Raw genomic sequence first — 15,471 nt, forward strand, 5'->3', positions numbered from 1 at the left:
CAAATGTCTGTGTTTCAGAGTAGATGAATGCACACTGTGTGGTTTTCTTCATGTAGGCTATGTATTTGATTCTAAGATAACAAAGTGCAAAAATATATAGCGCAACACATGACATGGTAAATAACCAACCACACAGTACTAATTAGTGATGTTCTAAAGTTCATCTTCTGTCAGTACCTGTCAGTTCTGTCTACCAGTATTTATGATCAGCTAACTAGAGATTAGCGACTTTTACCCATGTCTCCTTCAATTATCGACGCAAGGAATGGTTTCTATCGCCTTGATTTCAACCCAAGCATGAGACAACAAGATACAACTAAAAACCATTTGAACTATTCCTTTAATGGCGATTACGAAGAATTTGCATATTTACCAAAAGAGTAAACGGCCTTTATCTCTATTCAGATTTCCCATTTTTGAGGGATTATTTCGATGCCATTTGAAGGTGTCTTTCCTAAAGCTATCCGTGCTAAATGTTTTTTTAGGTTTGTCAAGTTACTGGCAAGCAGTGAAAAATCTTGTTTGTCTGCGTGTGTGCTGAAATCCCTGTCACGCTTACACATTGCAACCACAGACCAATGGTAAATGCATACTGCAACTGCCATGTTGTCACTTGCTATACATTAAGTGAGGGGCCCTCTTTGGAATCTCATTAATTGAATGGCAAGATTGATTTATTAAAAATGCGACTTTTATTTAGCTATTAGTTGTAGTGATGAAAACAACCACATTGCGATTATGGATACAGCTTTTAATATTTTATAATAGTAAAATGACTGCACTTATAAACTTGTAATTGATAATTTTCATGTGCTGGTGCAGAGGTACAAAAAAGCATTAACATATACTGTAAAACATAACTCACAAAGCCATATGAACATCCAAACATGTTTACAAGGTGGCACATATTAAAAAGATTGCTCTCAAAAGTATTCAAAGAGTATATATTACTGTGTGCTTTATATACATTTTCAAGAGCCTACACTCGTTCTGTCACACACATGTTTATATAATAAAACCACTGATAAAGCCTGTTCTCAGATGAAGGCATTGCACATATTGTCAGTTTGATCCAATGAGGGGGACTGTCTGAGTGTGTAGTGGGTGTGTTTATATATATATAATATTATGGGACCACATTCTAAATATGTATATGCATATACTGTATATTAATACATAAACAGTATATACACACATGTGCATCTAAACAATAGAATATCATAAATGATATCGGTAAATGTATTGGGTTGCATAGGCTGTTTATCATGAAATGGTAATGCGATGGGATTGATGGATTGTTTGCTTCTAAATAAAGCTTAAATGTACCCGATTCTTTTACAGTATAAAGCACAGGCGATGATTTACGAGTGACCCCATCTGCAAGGACGTCACTTTTTTCACACACACTTAAGCTGCAGATCAAATCCCTCATAGTGAAGTGGGTGTCGATTGAGGTGCTCCCTTACCCCAAATATTTCCCCTAACATCCACTGGCAATTTCCCTGCTCCAAGCATTTGGGATGTACAGTATACCTCAGCTGTTTCACTGGCTGCCATATGATTTTACTTAGCCAGTCCATCTGTGTATTTCTGTATCTAATGTGCAACATGATGGTGTGCAAGCTATAGGCCTGTGAAAAGGGCACCCCCCTAAAAAAGGCAATTGGGGCAGTGGGGTGGTGCTATAGATATTACTGGTGTTAATCCCAGCTCAGATGCATCTCTGCACTGTTCTTGGTAGGCAGGTGATGTGATATCCTCCACTTTGGTTTAGCTGGTGCCGGGAACCCTGCAAACAAAGATTTGAAATACTTTATGTGAATCTGTTAACCCTCAGGTGTCCTTAACTTTAACTGCACTTTGGTTCCTCTAAAGACAAAAATGAGCCCTCCTGATAAACTGCCATAAAAACATTATACAGTTATATTTTTTTCTATTTAAAAAAAATTAAAATAAATAAAAATCTTTTATCCCACTTCAGCTCTGTATATACATACCAGATATTCATTCATTTTCATTTGCTTTCAAGCCATTACAAATATTTTACCTGTGATTCAGTGTAGTGGTTTCTACCCGAGCTGCTGGCCTGTGAAGTAGACATAGATATCATAAACACAGACTTTTGCATTGACATTTTTAATGTAAGTACAAAGTCATAAGTGGTAGTCAATCCACTGCCAATATATTTAATTCATTACTATATTAATGCAAGCTGCATATCATGCTTGTACTAATAGCCAGAATACGAAATTGGACACGCTGCTCAGCAATTGTGTTAATGGCATTGGCACAGAAAGAGACACAGCTGCTCTAGAAATGTGGGTGACCTCAGAACATAAAAAGTGGCGCTTGGCAACTTGAAATCTCATTAATAAAAACAATCCAAACCAAACGACGCAAATGTAACAACACCGACGGTGACTGAAGCAGAGACTCAGAGGCTTTAGTTCAAATGTTTTTATTTTTAGCTTGTTGACCCTATCCCAGGTTCAAGACAAGGTGACAGAAACCATTCCTTTAACTGTGCGTACATCTTTTATTATTAGTTAGCTTAGCTCAAATACTAGTAGTCAATGGGAAGTATTAGCCTGCCTCCGCGTTCAGTCAGAGGATAAACTTTGCAACAACACTAAACGGTACGCGGTGCTTGATGGGACTTGTTTATTTACCACGTTATGTTGCGCTATATATATATTATTTTTACATTATTTTATTTTATAATCAAAAACATACCGGAAGAAAAACGTGCAGTAGCATGAATCTATTCCTAAACACAGACGTTTTATCTTGTTATCCTACTGACAAGCACATCTGCAATGGTTTGGGTGTTAAAAATGGTAAATAAACAAGTCCCAACAAACACACACACAGTACCGAAAGTTAGTGGATCATGTGGAGATATTCACTGATTTTGACTTAAAGTAATATTGACAACAAGCTTTCTCCAGAATCGCTGACTCCACCTTTAATTAGGCATATTGTATATTAGACTAATTGAGACTGTGATACATACTGTATATTGTCATAAGACCTTCTGCAAATGGCTATAATTCATGAGCCAAGACGATCACACTGAAAAACAAGTGAGGAATCACCTGCTTTCCTCGAGAAGGGATTGATGCCTGCTGAGGCCGTGTGTGGTGGAAACATGCCCAGAGGGACAGCAGCGGGCGGGGGAGGAAGACATACGCTGGAAGTAGGTGGTAGCTCCTGAGGCAAGAAACACGAAACAAAAACATATTCATCTTCCATTAGCTAATTGATAACTTGATTGTAATTGAACAATGAGCGATGAATATTTTTCTTAACTCTTACTGTCTGAGGCGGGCTCCCCTGCTCTGGACTCTCCTTTTCAGCATCTTTGGGTTTGGATTTGAACCAACCGCTAAACCATCCTGCCTTGGTGCCCTGCATGAACAGTAGACAGTAGAGAAAATGAGGCACGGGTCCAATGTGGTTAGCCAGGTGTGAATACGACCAGTGCTTAACCGAACCTGCTGTGGTGGCTCGTTGGATGTGTCAGAGGCTTCTAAACCGTACTGGAAGCTCTGCTGGCTCGGACCCTGCTGACCGATACCAACTTCCAGCATCTGACCCCCCATCTTTGAAGGCAAATAGACAGCAAATTAAATTCAAGTAACTTTGAGGAAACATTTATCAGTGCTCTATAGGTGATACACTGCATGTGAATAGGGTAAAACATGTTACTGATATATATCGTCATCAAACTTTGCCAGTTGATTCAGACCTTCAGAATAGTGCTAAGAATGAGTATGGAAAGTTTAGTTGATGTAAGTCCAGACTTGTCATTCAGAGTATTCAACAAACTAATGTTGAGATAATGGCCGTTAAAGATGGTTGTATAGGAGGAACATACAGATGCAAACAGACTAGGTTTAGTCACGTAAACAACTAAATGTACTATTGGGACCTTTTATTTACACTAGTATGAAAGAAGACTTGTTATGGAAGCTAAATTGACAAACAAATCTCAAAATTGCCTCAAAACAGTTCAAATCTGGAACAAACTACATACAGTAGTAAAAGATTCAAACATTTTAGCAAATGAGCAAATTTTATCAATATAAATCCAGATGATGAAAATAGGATGACATCAAAACAGGTAATGGACTTCTTTGTGTTCCTTGCTTTTTTTTATAATGCAAAATTACTTACTGGGACTGCTCCAGAGGAAAAGCCATCCCTCCCTGTAGGAGTAAAGAAACCAAAATATCACACACAAACGGCCCACAGCCTATCATTGTAAGTATTTGAATTACTGCTGTTTTATAGTATAGGATCCTCACCATGTGCTGCTAATGGCAGATTACCCAGAGTGCATTGTGGCATGGCAGAAGTTGTGACTCCGGCACTATCCGTGTTATGAAAGCTGAAGTCTTGGCCTGGGGAGGCGGTGGGCGCTAGCGGAGCGTAAAGCGCCGGTACAGGCACTGGATGACTGGCATGGGGCCTGAACACAGCAACAGGGAGAGAAGACATACCAGGGTCCATTAGGTCAAGTCAACTTTATTGGCAATTCCTACATTATATGCCAGACATACAGAGGAATCCAAATTACGTTTCTCTCCGACCCATGGTGCAATAAATACAAAAGTATTGAATACGATAAGGTGAGTAATGTATGCAATAAATACATTCTAAATAGTGCAAAAAGTAAGGCAAAACCGAAGGGTATAAAAAAGAAATAAATTGAAATGTGCCATAATGAAGAAGAACATTATTTACAATATGTGCAATATGCAGTAAAAACTGAAGATATTTGATTCAGCGTCAAGAGAGGACTGGACATGGTATGATCAGAAAGAGTTTTCATTGTATGTGTGTGAGGAGAGTTGATGCCCATTCTGTACCAGTCCTGAGCTGCACCAACGCCGCCCGGCAATGCAGCCATTGGCTCAGTGTGTCCTTCTAGTGGATGCTCCAGGGACTGCTGCTCCTCTGGGCCTCTGTAATAAAGGAACTCAGGCTCTGGACTCTGGATGTCACCCCTTAGCTCATCCAAGTCTGATTCTGTGAAAAGAAAATATATAAAAAATAAAATGAAAGCAACATTCATAGCTGATGTACAAGAAGACAGAGCTCTCTAGTGCATCATTTGAAATGATTAAAAGATCGATATTGACCTGAGACGGTTTGTCCATCATCAGGGGCATAGGAGTTTCCCCCAGGAGTTGTCTGGTATGTTTCTGTGCAGTCGTAACTCCCCGTCTGAGAAAAACAACAAAAGTAGTGTATGTAGTATAGGCACTGCAGGACTCAGAACAAAATGTTCACATCAGAATACTAACATGCTGATTAGTAGCAGGTAAGTGGTTTTTTCAACAGTTTTTCTGACCAGCTACAAAGAAAAACAACAACATTTCCTTTTCTTACAGTAAAATGAAATCCATGGAGCACTCACCTGTAAACTGTGAAGCCTGGCCCGGAGCTGCTGCAGCCAGTCTGGGTCTGGTGCGGTCCAGTTAAGCTCTCCTGCTTCACTGAACTGACCCTCAGAGTGCCTCAGTCTGTCAGACAGCTGCAGGACAGAGCACACACACATACATACATACAGTATAATCCATGTAGAACATCACTGATACACACAGAATCCCTTTGACCTCAGTACTCACATGCATAAGACATCACATACTGGACATACTGTGTGTGTGTGTGTGTGTGTGTGTGTGTGTGTGTGTGTGTGTGTGTGTGTGTGTGTGTGTGTGTGTGTGTGTGTGTGTGTGTGTGTTCTTATGATGATTTGTGAATAATACCTTAATGACCTCTCCAGTCAGCACAAAGAAAGGCTCGGTCTGTCTGAGGATGGCCTGTCCCACCACCTCACAGTAATGAAAGGCCTGTGATGCCAGCCCACAGTCCAGCAGGCGACTGGCATACAGGAACCTATACACCTGAGGCACAATGCACACAACATTAAGCATCACATGCCTTCTTCATCCGAAAAAAACAACCCTCTCTTTTCATCTCCACAGGCTCTAAAATGGAGCGTTTCAGACAGAGGTTGAAAAGAGGAGAATCAGCAAAGGGTTTTTTTTCGACACAACACCATGAAAGCAGTTTGTGGTAAAAACCCAAATTATGAGTAATTATTACCTAAATTGCCATTTTGAACCATGACAATTAGTGTAATATGTGACCTTTAAATAAGACTGCAAATAAGAATTGTGTTTTTTTAATTTTTTATAATTATTTATTTTTTGTAGTAAGCAAAGATATCTGGTGTAAAACGGGAGCTACCTGAAAGGATGGTATTGAAAAGCTTTTGCCCCCAAGTGTCTGGCAGTATTCGTACAACTCAGTGCACTGGATGGCAGTGTTTGTGGCAAAGTGTTCAAAGGACTGCCTGAAGGAGAGGAGAGGAGAGGGACACAGTAAGCACCATCATCTCTGCAATCACCGCACAGTAGTTGCTGCTCTTTGAATTTCTATATCTCTGTCACAGTAAAGTCTAGATGGATGTCCATGAAAGTGATGTAGTATGTCATCCATGGACAAAGCCCAGCTGACCTGTGGCTACTGCCCAGGAGCACCAGTCTCTCTGCTTTCTGTGTGAACGCCCCAAAGGGAACGCCCGCCGTCAGGTAGCAGACATGGGCCGCATGGATCAGGCCTTTGGAGGCTGTAGAGGCAAGAGCACCAGAACACAATCAGCTCAGTACATCTGTGCAGAAACAACATCAACACTACAAGCTGTCAGTCAGGGCCGTCCATACCCAGAGTGTCTCCCATGGTGACGATGGCCTTCTGTTGGACGGCTGCATCTCCTGTCTCATTGGATACCATGACAGCCAGGTGGGGCCTCCAGTCGCCCCATTTCTCATTCCCACAGAACTGTGAGGAACACAACACACATATCTATCAATACTCCCATTGGTTAATGAGATAACAAATGACAGTCTCAGAATACGATCATTGAAACAGTGACGTTTTGGGTTGTGTGATGCAGCGGTGTTGCACAGGTGGGGGGCAGAGAGGACAACTTCCCCTGCCCTTTTTGTTTGGAGGGCCTTTATTAAAATCCTTATTCAAACCAGTGTATTTAATCAGTTGGCTACTGGAACTTCCACACTTGTCACACTCAAGTCACACAAGGGGGCATTTAAGCCACTCAGGTTTCCCTCTGGTGTGACCTTAGGGCCAAAATTATGTTTTTTTTTACCATGGGGCCCCCTACTAGTAACACATGAGCCTAATAGTAACACATGAGCCACTCTCTTTTCCATTTGAATGGTACATGGCACTTTGAAACGGTTTGGCCCTAAGGTCACTACAGAGGGGCCTGCATGCTCAGGCCTCCTGACCCCGGTCGGGCCCCAGGTTTGTTCACATGGAACCCTTGTTCCCTTCTTTCATTTTGTGCCCCAGTCCCTTAGAGAGTGTGTGCTCGCCAGTGGTGTGATGACTTTCTGTTGAGGGTGTGTTACCATGGCTGCAGCGGGGATTCGCCCAGACAAGAGCTGGAAGAGAGTCTGGAGGGGATCACTGGCCATCAGCTGGCCTGTAAACCTGACAAAATAGCAGTGTGTGTCATTGCACAGCTTAACCAAGGATATATCACATGCAAACAACAGCGCTTGTGTTAAACCAACACTAAACCAAGAGCCACCACAGCTACTTTGAAAAGAAGTGGTACGAACTGATAGCTGAAATAATTTTTAGATTTTTAACCTTTTTCACAGCTTTATTTTAGAATGTTAACATGCTAATGTACAACACACAAAGTACAGTTTGGCAGGTCATCAGTATACTGTTATCAGTATTTTACTGATGTTGTTTGGTCTAGCTGAATAGTCAACCCATGCAAGTCAGTAAGCTATTTCTCCAGCTGAGCTGGTGAAGGGTCCATGACTTCCTGTCACATATTGATGAGATCAAGTTGCTTAATCAGATGATTCTTTTAGACACATTTCTAAAAGGGTCCTTTTGGGGTGATAAGGGACACTCACATACAGTACATGTATTTACATTTTCACAGCCCCTTCCAATGATTGTGTCATGTGATAAAGGGGCAAGGTACAGTAAAACACTGTGTGATTACTGTGTCAAGCACGCTTCAAAGCCCAGCTGTGTCCCTTGGGGCCTGACTAAAACCTGCATATACCCCAATAGGATATACTGTATCTGTACAAGTGACAGAAATACTGTCTGCATTCCTTTTTGTACCTGTAACACATGTTTATTAAAGCATCTCAAATTCGGTCAGAGGGAGCATTGCTTCACAAATTACCGCCTTTGTGTGTTGTGTACTGACATATACTGACATCTCTCAGATAACTGTGCTGCTCTTACCGGTTCAGCACAGTGGTATAGGACCTGTTGTCCATTTTGCTGGCCAGGAACAGTGCATGTCCCCACAGGCCGGTGCTCATAGCTGAGTCCAAGGCTTCCTGGAAACCACATGGGAAGGTGAGGGGACAAACAGCATGACACCAATGCCCAGTGGTATGAAGGTGTAACTTAAATCTTTGGGCCAAACATGCTAAATGTTACGATATTTAAACTGTAAAATTTCACATTAAACAGCAAACATTTTGGAAAACACACATAAAAACTTAAAACACATTTGTGGAGTGGAACTTTGATTTTTGCTTTTCACTTTGGAAAATAAATATAGTATATATAAATGATAAAAATGCGATCAGACCTTCTTCCTTCCAGCCAGCAGCAGCTGTGTGTAGCTCTGCAGGTCCTTGGTGGAGGTCTCTGAGGTGAAGCTGCTCCACTTCCCAGTGAGCAGGTCCTCTCCTCTGCACGGTGGCTCTTCTACAGCAGCACTACTCTCACTGAAGTCAATGAGTGTGGGAGCCTCTGCCTGCCAGCTCCCATCTGACTGGGAGCCCTGCATCAGCAGCTCTGCAATGTCTGAGCCAACCATTTGCTGAAACAATGGGAATAATATAGTGAAATTGCTTCGAGAAAATAAAAAGTATATAATTACTGAAGAATGTGTACAACTGTATTTCCAAAAGTTATAACCAGACATGATCCACTCACTCCATTCTGTCTGCAGAGCAGTATCAGTAAATTCCACAGGAGGGCGGCAGAGTTCCCATCATGCAGCTTGTCTTCTTTCATGCAGGCGGCTGCCCTCTGCTGGGAAAAGTCTATAGCGTCTACTTTGTGCAAAGCTTCCCTTCAAAAACACGACAAAAAACAAATACAAACTATATTTAAACGCTGCATTAATAAAAGTCACAAAAGACTAATAGATGTGACATTCAGCAGAATGTATTTAGATGGTGAAGAAAATAACATCAATCTTTTCGTTAGGATTATCACACTCAAAAGCAGAGGGGACCTTTGACTGCCCCTTTAATAAATGTACGAGTGTGAGGTAAAAATGAATGAAATCGACTTTATTACTAAATTTTTCCTCCACATTGTGTTCAGATTCTCAGTCAAGACTGTGTTTGCGCTCCTTCAGACTGAACAGATAACGTAAAAAATAAATGTTTTGAGGTGAGTATAATTATATTTAGTTCATAGGTTGATCATAATTAAAATAGAAGTTGTATGAAAACTATTGCGTTCATTTTCTCTATTGAGCCAAAAGATTTGTTTTGAGAGGGTATAGTGACTGGAATATTAAGTTTCAAAAGTGAACAACAAAAAGCCATACTTTGTTAGGGGCCCTGGGAAGTTTCTCATCTCCTGCTGTTCCTCGGTGTCACTCAGAATGACCTGTGCAGACATAAAGACAAAAGTTTGCAGTTTTATTTAATCATACAGTGGTGTATTAGAAACGTCTTCTAGAGGTATCAACCTACCTCCAGACTGTGTATCTCCAGCAGGCTGACGTTCTCCTGTGCGGACAGGCCTGGACTGACCCGGATCAGCTGTCCCGCTGGCCCAAAGCTGACCACGGCGTGAGGGATTGAGTACTTGAGAGGGGCTGACATCTGAGGCACAGCTCCATTATGATCTGATAAACATGAGATGAACAGGAGATCATGTGTCATGATACACACTGAGTGAAGTGAAGAGTTCAACATTTAAAAGAAAGAAAGATGTGCTTATTGCCTCACTTTCAGGTTCAAGACAGAAACCATTCCTTTTACTGCGCGTGCATTTTTTAAAGTAGAAATGGGCAAAGGTCGCTAATCGCTAATTATCTCAAATACTGGTAGTCAATGGGCAGCGTAACATTTACAACATCACTAAATGGTCCTGTGTGCTTGTTGTTGGGACTTGTTTACCATGTTGCACTCTATGCGCATGCATGCACAAACCATCGTGGATGTGTTCGTCAGTAGGTCAACGGTATGTTTTTGATTCTAAAAAGACATAAACTGTCAAATATAGAGCGCAACATGATGTGGTAGATAAACTCCAAATAAAGCACACAGTGACGTTGTAAAGTTCATCTCGTGTCTGTCGGTGGAGGCAGGCTATTACTTCCCGTGAACTACCAGTATTTATGATTAGCTAATGAGAGATGAGGCACCTTTGCCCATTTCTTCTTCAAAATTGCACGTTCAGTTAAGTGAAATGAATGGTTTCTGTTGCCTTGTCTTGAACCCTAGAGTGAAGCAACAAGCTAAAAAAGGGAAAAAATGATGACCTATTCCTTTAACAAGTCACTCACCTGCATCAGATATGTGACTAACAGGCTCACTGTGTTCAGCTCCGTTGATGTACTGACTGAGCTCATAGCTGCTGGAGGACAAGCCTGAGGTTTTAGAGCTTTCTAATGTCCCCATGTAATACGGGGAAACCTCTTCACTGTCCCTAGAGGGATTGTCCTTGTAGTCATTGAGGTACTGCTGGGAGCTGTCTCTCCCTTGGTCATACCTGGAAGAATAAGAGCAACAATATAATGGATTTTCACAGATAAAAGCAAGGCAGGTTTATTTACATAGCACAATTCAGACACAAGCCCATTCAAGGTGATGTACAGGGGCATATGGCGAGCTAAGAAATACAAATGATATTGTGGATACATTGGAACACATTAAAGACCTACTTCACCGGTGGGAATATGAAGGTATATTAAACTCTGAGATCCTATGTAGTATAAATGTGCAAACATTTTAGAAATCGGTTCATCCTAGCCAGAGAAAAGGCAGAAAGAGTGTTTTATGGTCTCACTGTCTAACCCTATTTTCCCATGTTTCCCACTATCATCATAACCATAACCTTGTTTATTTACACAGCCTGATGTGTCAAACTTCTTATGTATCTCTTCACTGCTAAAGTTTACCAACACAACATATCAAACATCCTCCCAGACACACATTAGATTGGTCATTCCACTTATCAATAGCAACTCAGGAAAGATTGCATTCACCTGTTACGCCCCTGACAGATTGAAAAGACTGCGGTTTCAAGTGCTGCTTGAAGATGCATTAAAAAGGGATTGCTTGCTCTTTTTTTTAAAGCCCTCTTATTCGCCTACAACTGTTAATCTAATTTAATTCAATGGCTGATATGTACTGTAATATTTTATTTAATTGATCTATGATTAATGTTTTTGTTTTTGGTCATTTTGTTCTTGTTTAATATGGTCAGTCATTTTGGGTTTGTTTATTATTTATTTAGATGCGCTGTAATCAGGGCGCCATTTAAGAGAGCTTGCTGTCAAAGGCCTTGCCTAAAGAAATAAAAGGTTGATATTAATAATATCATACATAACAATATAGTAAAGGAATGTACAATTGACACCGTAGTAGGATTTGAATGTCTTCTTCGGACTGTGAGGTACAAAAGAGAACTCCATAGAAATGGCTGCACTTCACTAACAATTTCTCCAAAATGGAAATACAAATTTCCTTCACAGTGGGTCTGCTCTGATAGAAGTGTATTCTCTCACTTGTACTCTTCAGTGGTGGAGCTCCCTGGATGTTCCTGTGTGTACGTTCCTTCATAGTAGCGCTCTGTTCTCCAGGAGTCTGCTGGAGCCCACTGGCCAGCATCTGTATGATCACAGTAACATACATAACATATATAAGTAAATGTCTGTTTTACGTTTTAATATTCCTTCCTAAGTCATAATTTACATCCGTACATATCACATATTTTTATTATATTTAACCTTATTCAAATACATGTACAGTATCCTATTTCACTACAGTTTTTATTTGTATTGATATTTCCACATACTACAGTATTCTACAACTTATTTTGTCTTATTTTATTTTGCATTCTAAATGTACTTATATTTATATGGTGCACCTTATCGCTACACTTTTTATCTGCACTGTGTCCTTGCACTACTAATAAACATCTTGAATCTTGAATATGGTTTGCCAAAGACACAGAGCGTAGCACGCTGCTAAAAGAAGATGTGTTGCCTCACAGAGTTGTTTTGAATCAGCTTACCTTGTCTCCCATGTTGTCCTCTATAGTAGTCCTGCTCGTAATAACCATAGTTGTCTCTGGAGTCCCAGTGGCTGTGGGGTGGATAGTCTGCAAGCCTGGAATGAATGAACAAAGCATTTTATTTGCAGGTCCGGCTACTAACTTACTTCCCGGTACATGGGATAATTCTGATTAAAATTGTTTTACTGCGAAAATGTGTGCCGACACTAAACAGAAATAGATACAAAAGTTTACAAATATAAAATGAACAATTAATCACAAAAAAAAAATCAACAAATGTAGAATCAACGTTTCCACATAAAACACTTGTATAACAGAATAAGTTTAGGTAAATGGGTAGAATAAAAAAGATAGGAAAATAGGTATTCCAACTAAATGATAATAATAAGGGAAGACAAACTGGAGAAAGAGCAAGAGTGAGACTAAAGAGCAAGAAATACTGGTTTCAGTAAGGCTTTCAATCATTTTCAGCACTTGTTCAATCCACAGACGTGATGACCTGACAGCAGTGCACCATGATAGGAAGTGTGTTGGTGTGTCACTGCATGGTCACATACATTAATAGTATTACTCAACCAAGCATCGTCTATATACAAAACTCTTCAATGAATGAATGAAAAGTTGAATTTTCTATCATGCAAAAACAAGTGAACCGATATCCCACAGCAGATTACAAGACACCACCATGGTACAACACAGAGTGTAGTACCAATTCACACTGCACTATTCGTGACCTAGTACATTCAGCACTGGAAAAACTTAAAATTATTGCTGTATATTGTTATCTGACCCCTCAATATAATGGCAATAAACCACTTGAAATATAAAGTGACATCTTTCTCTTAGCCCATGCCTTTTCAATCAAGTCATCAAATACATATCATGTCCTATTTTCAATTAGCCTGCATACAATGAACTTCGTTTACATCGACTTTCACATCGTATCATCAAATCATTGTAAAATGGACAATGCAAAATCAAGTGAATTTCATTGAGCTTTACAGAAGTTACACAGTTTCCTCAACTGGTTCCTACCCACCAGTTTATGTAGAGGGACTGACCTGACCTAACCTGAGCACATAGATACCTAGTTTTCTTTGACAGGTGATTCTGATGCTTTGTAAAGCACTTTGTAATGTGACATTTTATAAATAAAGTTAATATTATTAGAATGGCTTTCTACACACCTGGAATGGGGTCTTTGGTGTTCCGGATGGCCATAGCCGTAAGGAGGATACTGCTGAGGGTTGTGAGCATACTGCTGGGGCCTGGCTGGAGGACTGGTGTAAGTAGGCCTGTAGCGGGCTTCAGAGTGAGCCCAGGTCCTGGGGTCCGGGGCTGGGGCTGGGGCTGGTGGTGGAGGGGGGTAGCTCTGGTCCCAGTCGCGCTGAGAATAGCCATAGTATTCCTCTCTTCTGTCTTTCTTTCTGTGGGAGTGAGGGACAGAGTCGGACCTGGGCTGACCTCTGTGCTCCATGATGACCCCCTTCAAAACAAGAGCAGACTATAGCCTACCGTGAACACCTAAGACAAATAACGGGGAAGTTTAGGTATTTGACAGTGGGTAAAGTAAAATAAACACAAAAACAAAATAAAAAAAAGCGTTCTAGTTTTGTTTTAGGTCCAACAGCTCAATCATGCCATGCGCAGGCAAAGTACATCCACAACTGCCACATCATGTCACAAGGAACTCACAACATGAGCTGATAACAGATCAGTATGACAACACCGAGGATAAAGTTCACTCAATAGCCTACTGTGAAGCATGTCTTATTGAGGCAATGAGGCTACTAAACAGCAGTGGTGGACAAAGTAGTCAGGTCCTTTACTCAAGTAAAAGTACTAAAACCAAGCTATTGAATATATTCTGGAATAAGTCAAAGTCCTGCATTGAACATTTTATCTTAGTAAAAATATTAGGTATAATCAAGAAAATGTACTTAAAGTAGGCTATTGAAAGTGAAAGTAACCTAGCCAATGCAGAAAAATAACTTAGATTTTGTTTACAGGACTGAAACTAATGATTATTCCTTAAATAGAGTAATCAAATCATTTTTTATTCATAAATTGCTTGTTTGGTTTGTAGAAGAATGTAATAATTAAAAGTAAAAGAAGCGAATCCTCACGTTTGAGAAGCTTGAACCATGAACCCTTGTGCACATTTGCATGAGAAATGACTTTAACATTAGTTCAAATGGTCAAGAGCCAATAAACTTTCTGTCAAATGACCAATCAATGAATCCACTTATGTTTCGGCTGTATCTGCATGAACTTATGGAAAGTTACATTTAGATTAAAAACATATAATAATAATAATAATAATAATAATAATAATAATAATAATAATAATAATAATAATAATAATAATAATAATAATAATAATAATCATTATTATTATTATAAGCTCTTCATATGTTTTCGAGTGAATATTTTTAATTTATAAAGTAACTAAAACCTAAATGTATCAAATAATTGTATAGAAATAATGAAAAAAAATTATCAATTTCCTTACATTACAAATATAAAGTTAGCCTAGCCTACATAAAAAAGGCAATACTCAAGTAAAGCAGAAGAAGCCTACCTCAAATGTATAGGCCTACTGTACTTGGGTATATATGTACTTGGTTACTTTCCACAACTGCTAAACTGGAACCAGTGCTAAAAGTAGCCTGGTGTAAATATTCCAAATGAGAAGGAAAAAAATAACTTACCAAAGGATACTAAAAGATGATACCATTCAGTTTATGGGTGTGCATAATCCTTCATCTCGCTTTGATTTGCATTGTGTATCAGAGCGCGCGTGTTCTCAGTGAGCGTACAGGGTAAACATTGGAGCACGCCCTACGGAGTTTGACAGCTGGACAAAGAGGAAATCACGTCCATCTTCAGACTGAAAAATACATTTTAAAAAGTTGCCGGCTTTTTCAGTAACGTTCCGTCATGACTAAACCGTGTCCTCGGATTGTAGCTTACATGTGGAAGAAAGTAGAATACAACTTTGAAGTGCTGAGTGTTGTTGCCACGTTGCCGGTATGATGCCGAGAAGAGCAGCTGTGTGTGTGTAACAGTGGGTGTTATAGGCTACTGTTGGTTAAAGCTGGTCTCCGGTCAGTTTGTGTGCTGTTTCTCATG

At 40.0% G+C, this 15,471-nt stretch overlaps 1 protein-coding gene across 1 annotated transcript; it reads right to left on the reverse strand.

The window, feature by feature from the left end:
• Positions 1 to 884: 884 nt before the first annotated feature.
• sec16b (SEC16 homolog B, endoplasmic reticulum export factor) lies at positions 885 to 15,210 on the reverse strand. The gene is made up of 25 exons (XM_080032353.1): positions 15,051 to 15,210; positions 13,527 to 13,863; positions 12,340 to 12,434; positions 11,831 to 11,933; positions 10,607 to 10,812; positions 9,789 to 9,943; positions 9,641 to 9,702; positions 9,016 to 9,154; positions 8,666 to 8,899; positions 8,311 to 8,408; positions 7,446 to 7,527; positions 6,735 to 6,852; positions 6,529 to 6,640; positions 6,259 to 6,364; positions 5,775 to 5,912; positions 5,423 to 5,539; positions 5,145 to 5,229; positions 4,872 to 5,031; positions 4,308 to 4,471; positions 4,177 to 4,208; positions 3,495 to 3,602; positions 3,316 to 3,408; positions 3,096 to 3,210; positions 2,048 to 2,086; positions 885 to 1,789 (listed from the first exon to the last, which is right to left on the reverse strand). Exons 2-24 carry the CDS (start codon positions 13,814 to 13,816, stop codon positions 2,070 to 2,072), a joined length of 2,829 nt encoding a protein of 942 aa, XP_079888479.1. The 5' UTR covers positions 13,817 to 13,863; positions 15,051 to 15,210; the 3' UTR covers positions 885 to 1,789; positions 2,048 to 2,069.
• Between the last annotated feature and the right edge of the window lie 261 nt (positions 15,211 to 15,471).

The sequence above is a fragment of the Ammodytes marinus genome (genome assembly GCF_949987685.1).
Source record: "Ammodytes marinus genome assembly, chromosome: 8".
NCBI classification, from domain to species: Eukaryota; Metazoa; Chordata; class Actinopteri; order Uranoscopiformes; family Ammodytidae; genus Ammodytes; species Ammodytes marinus.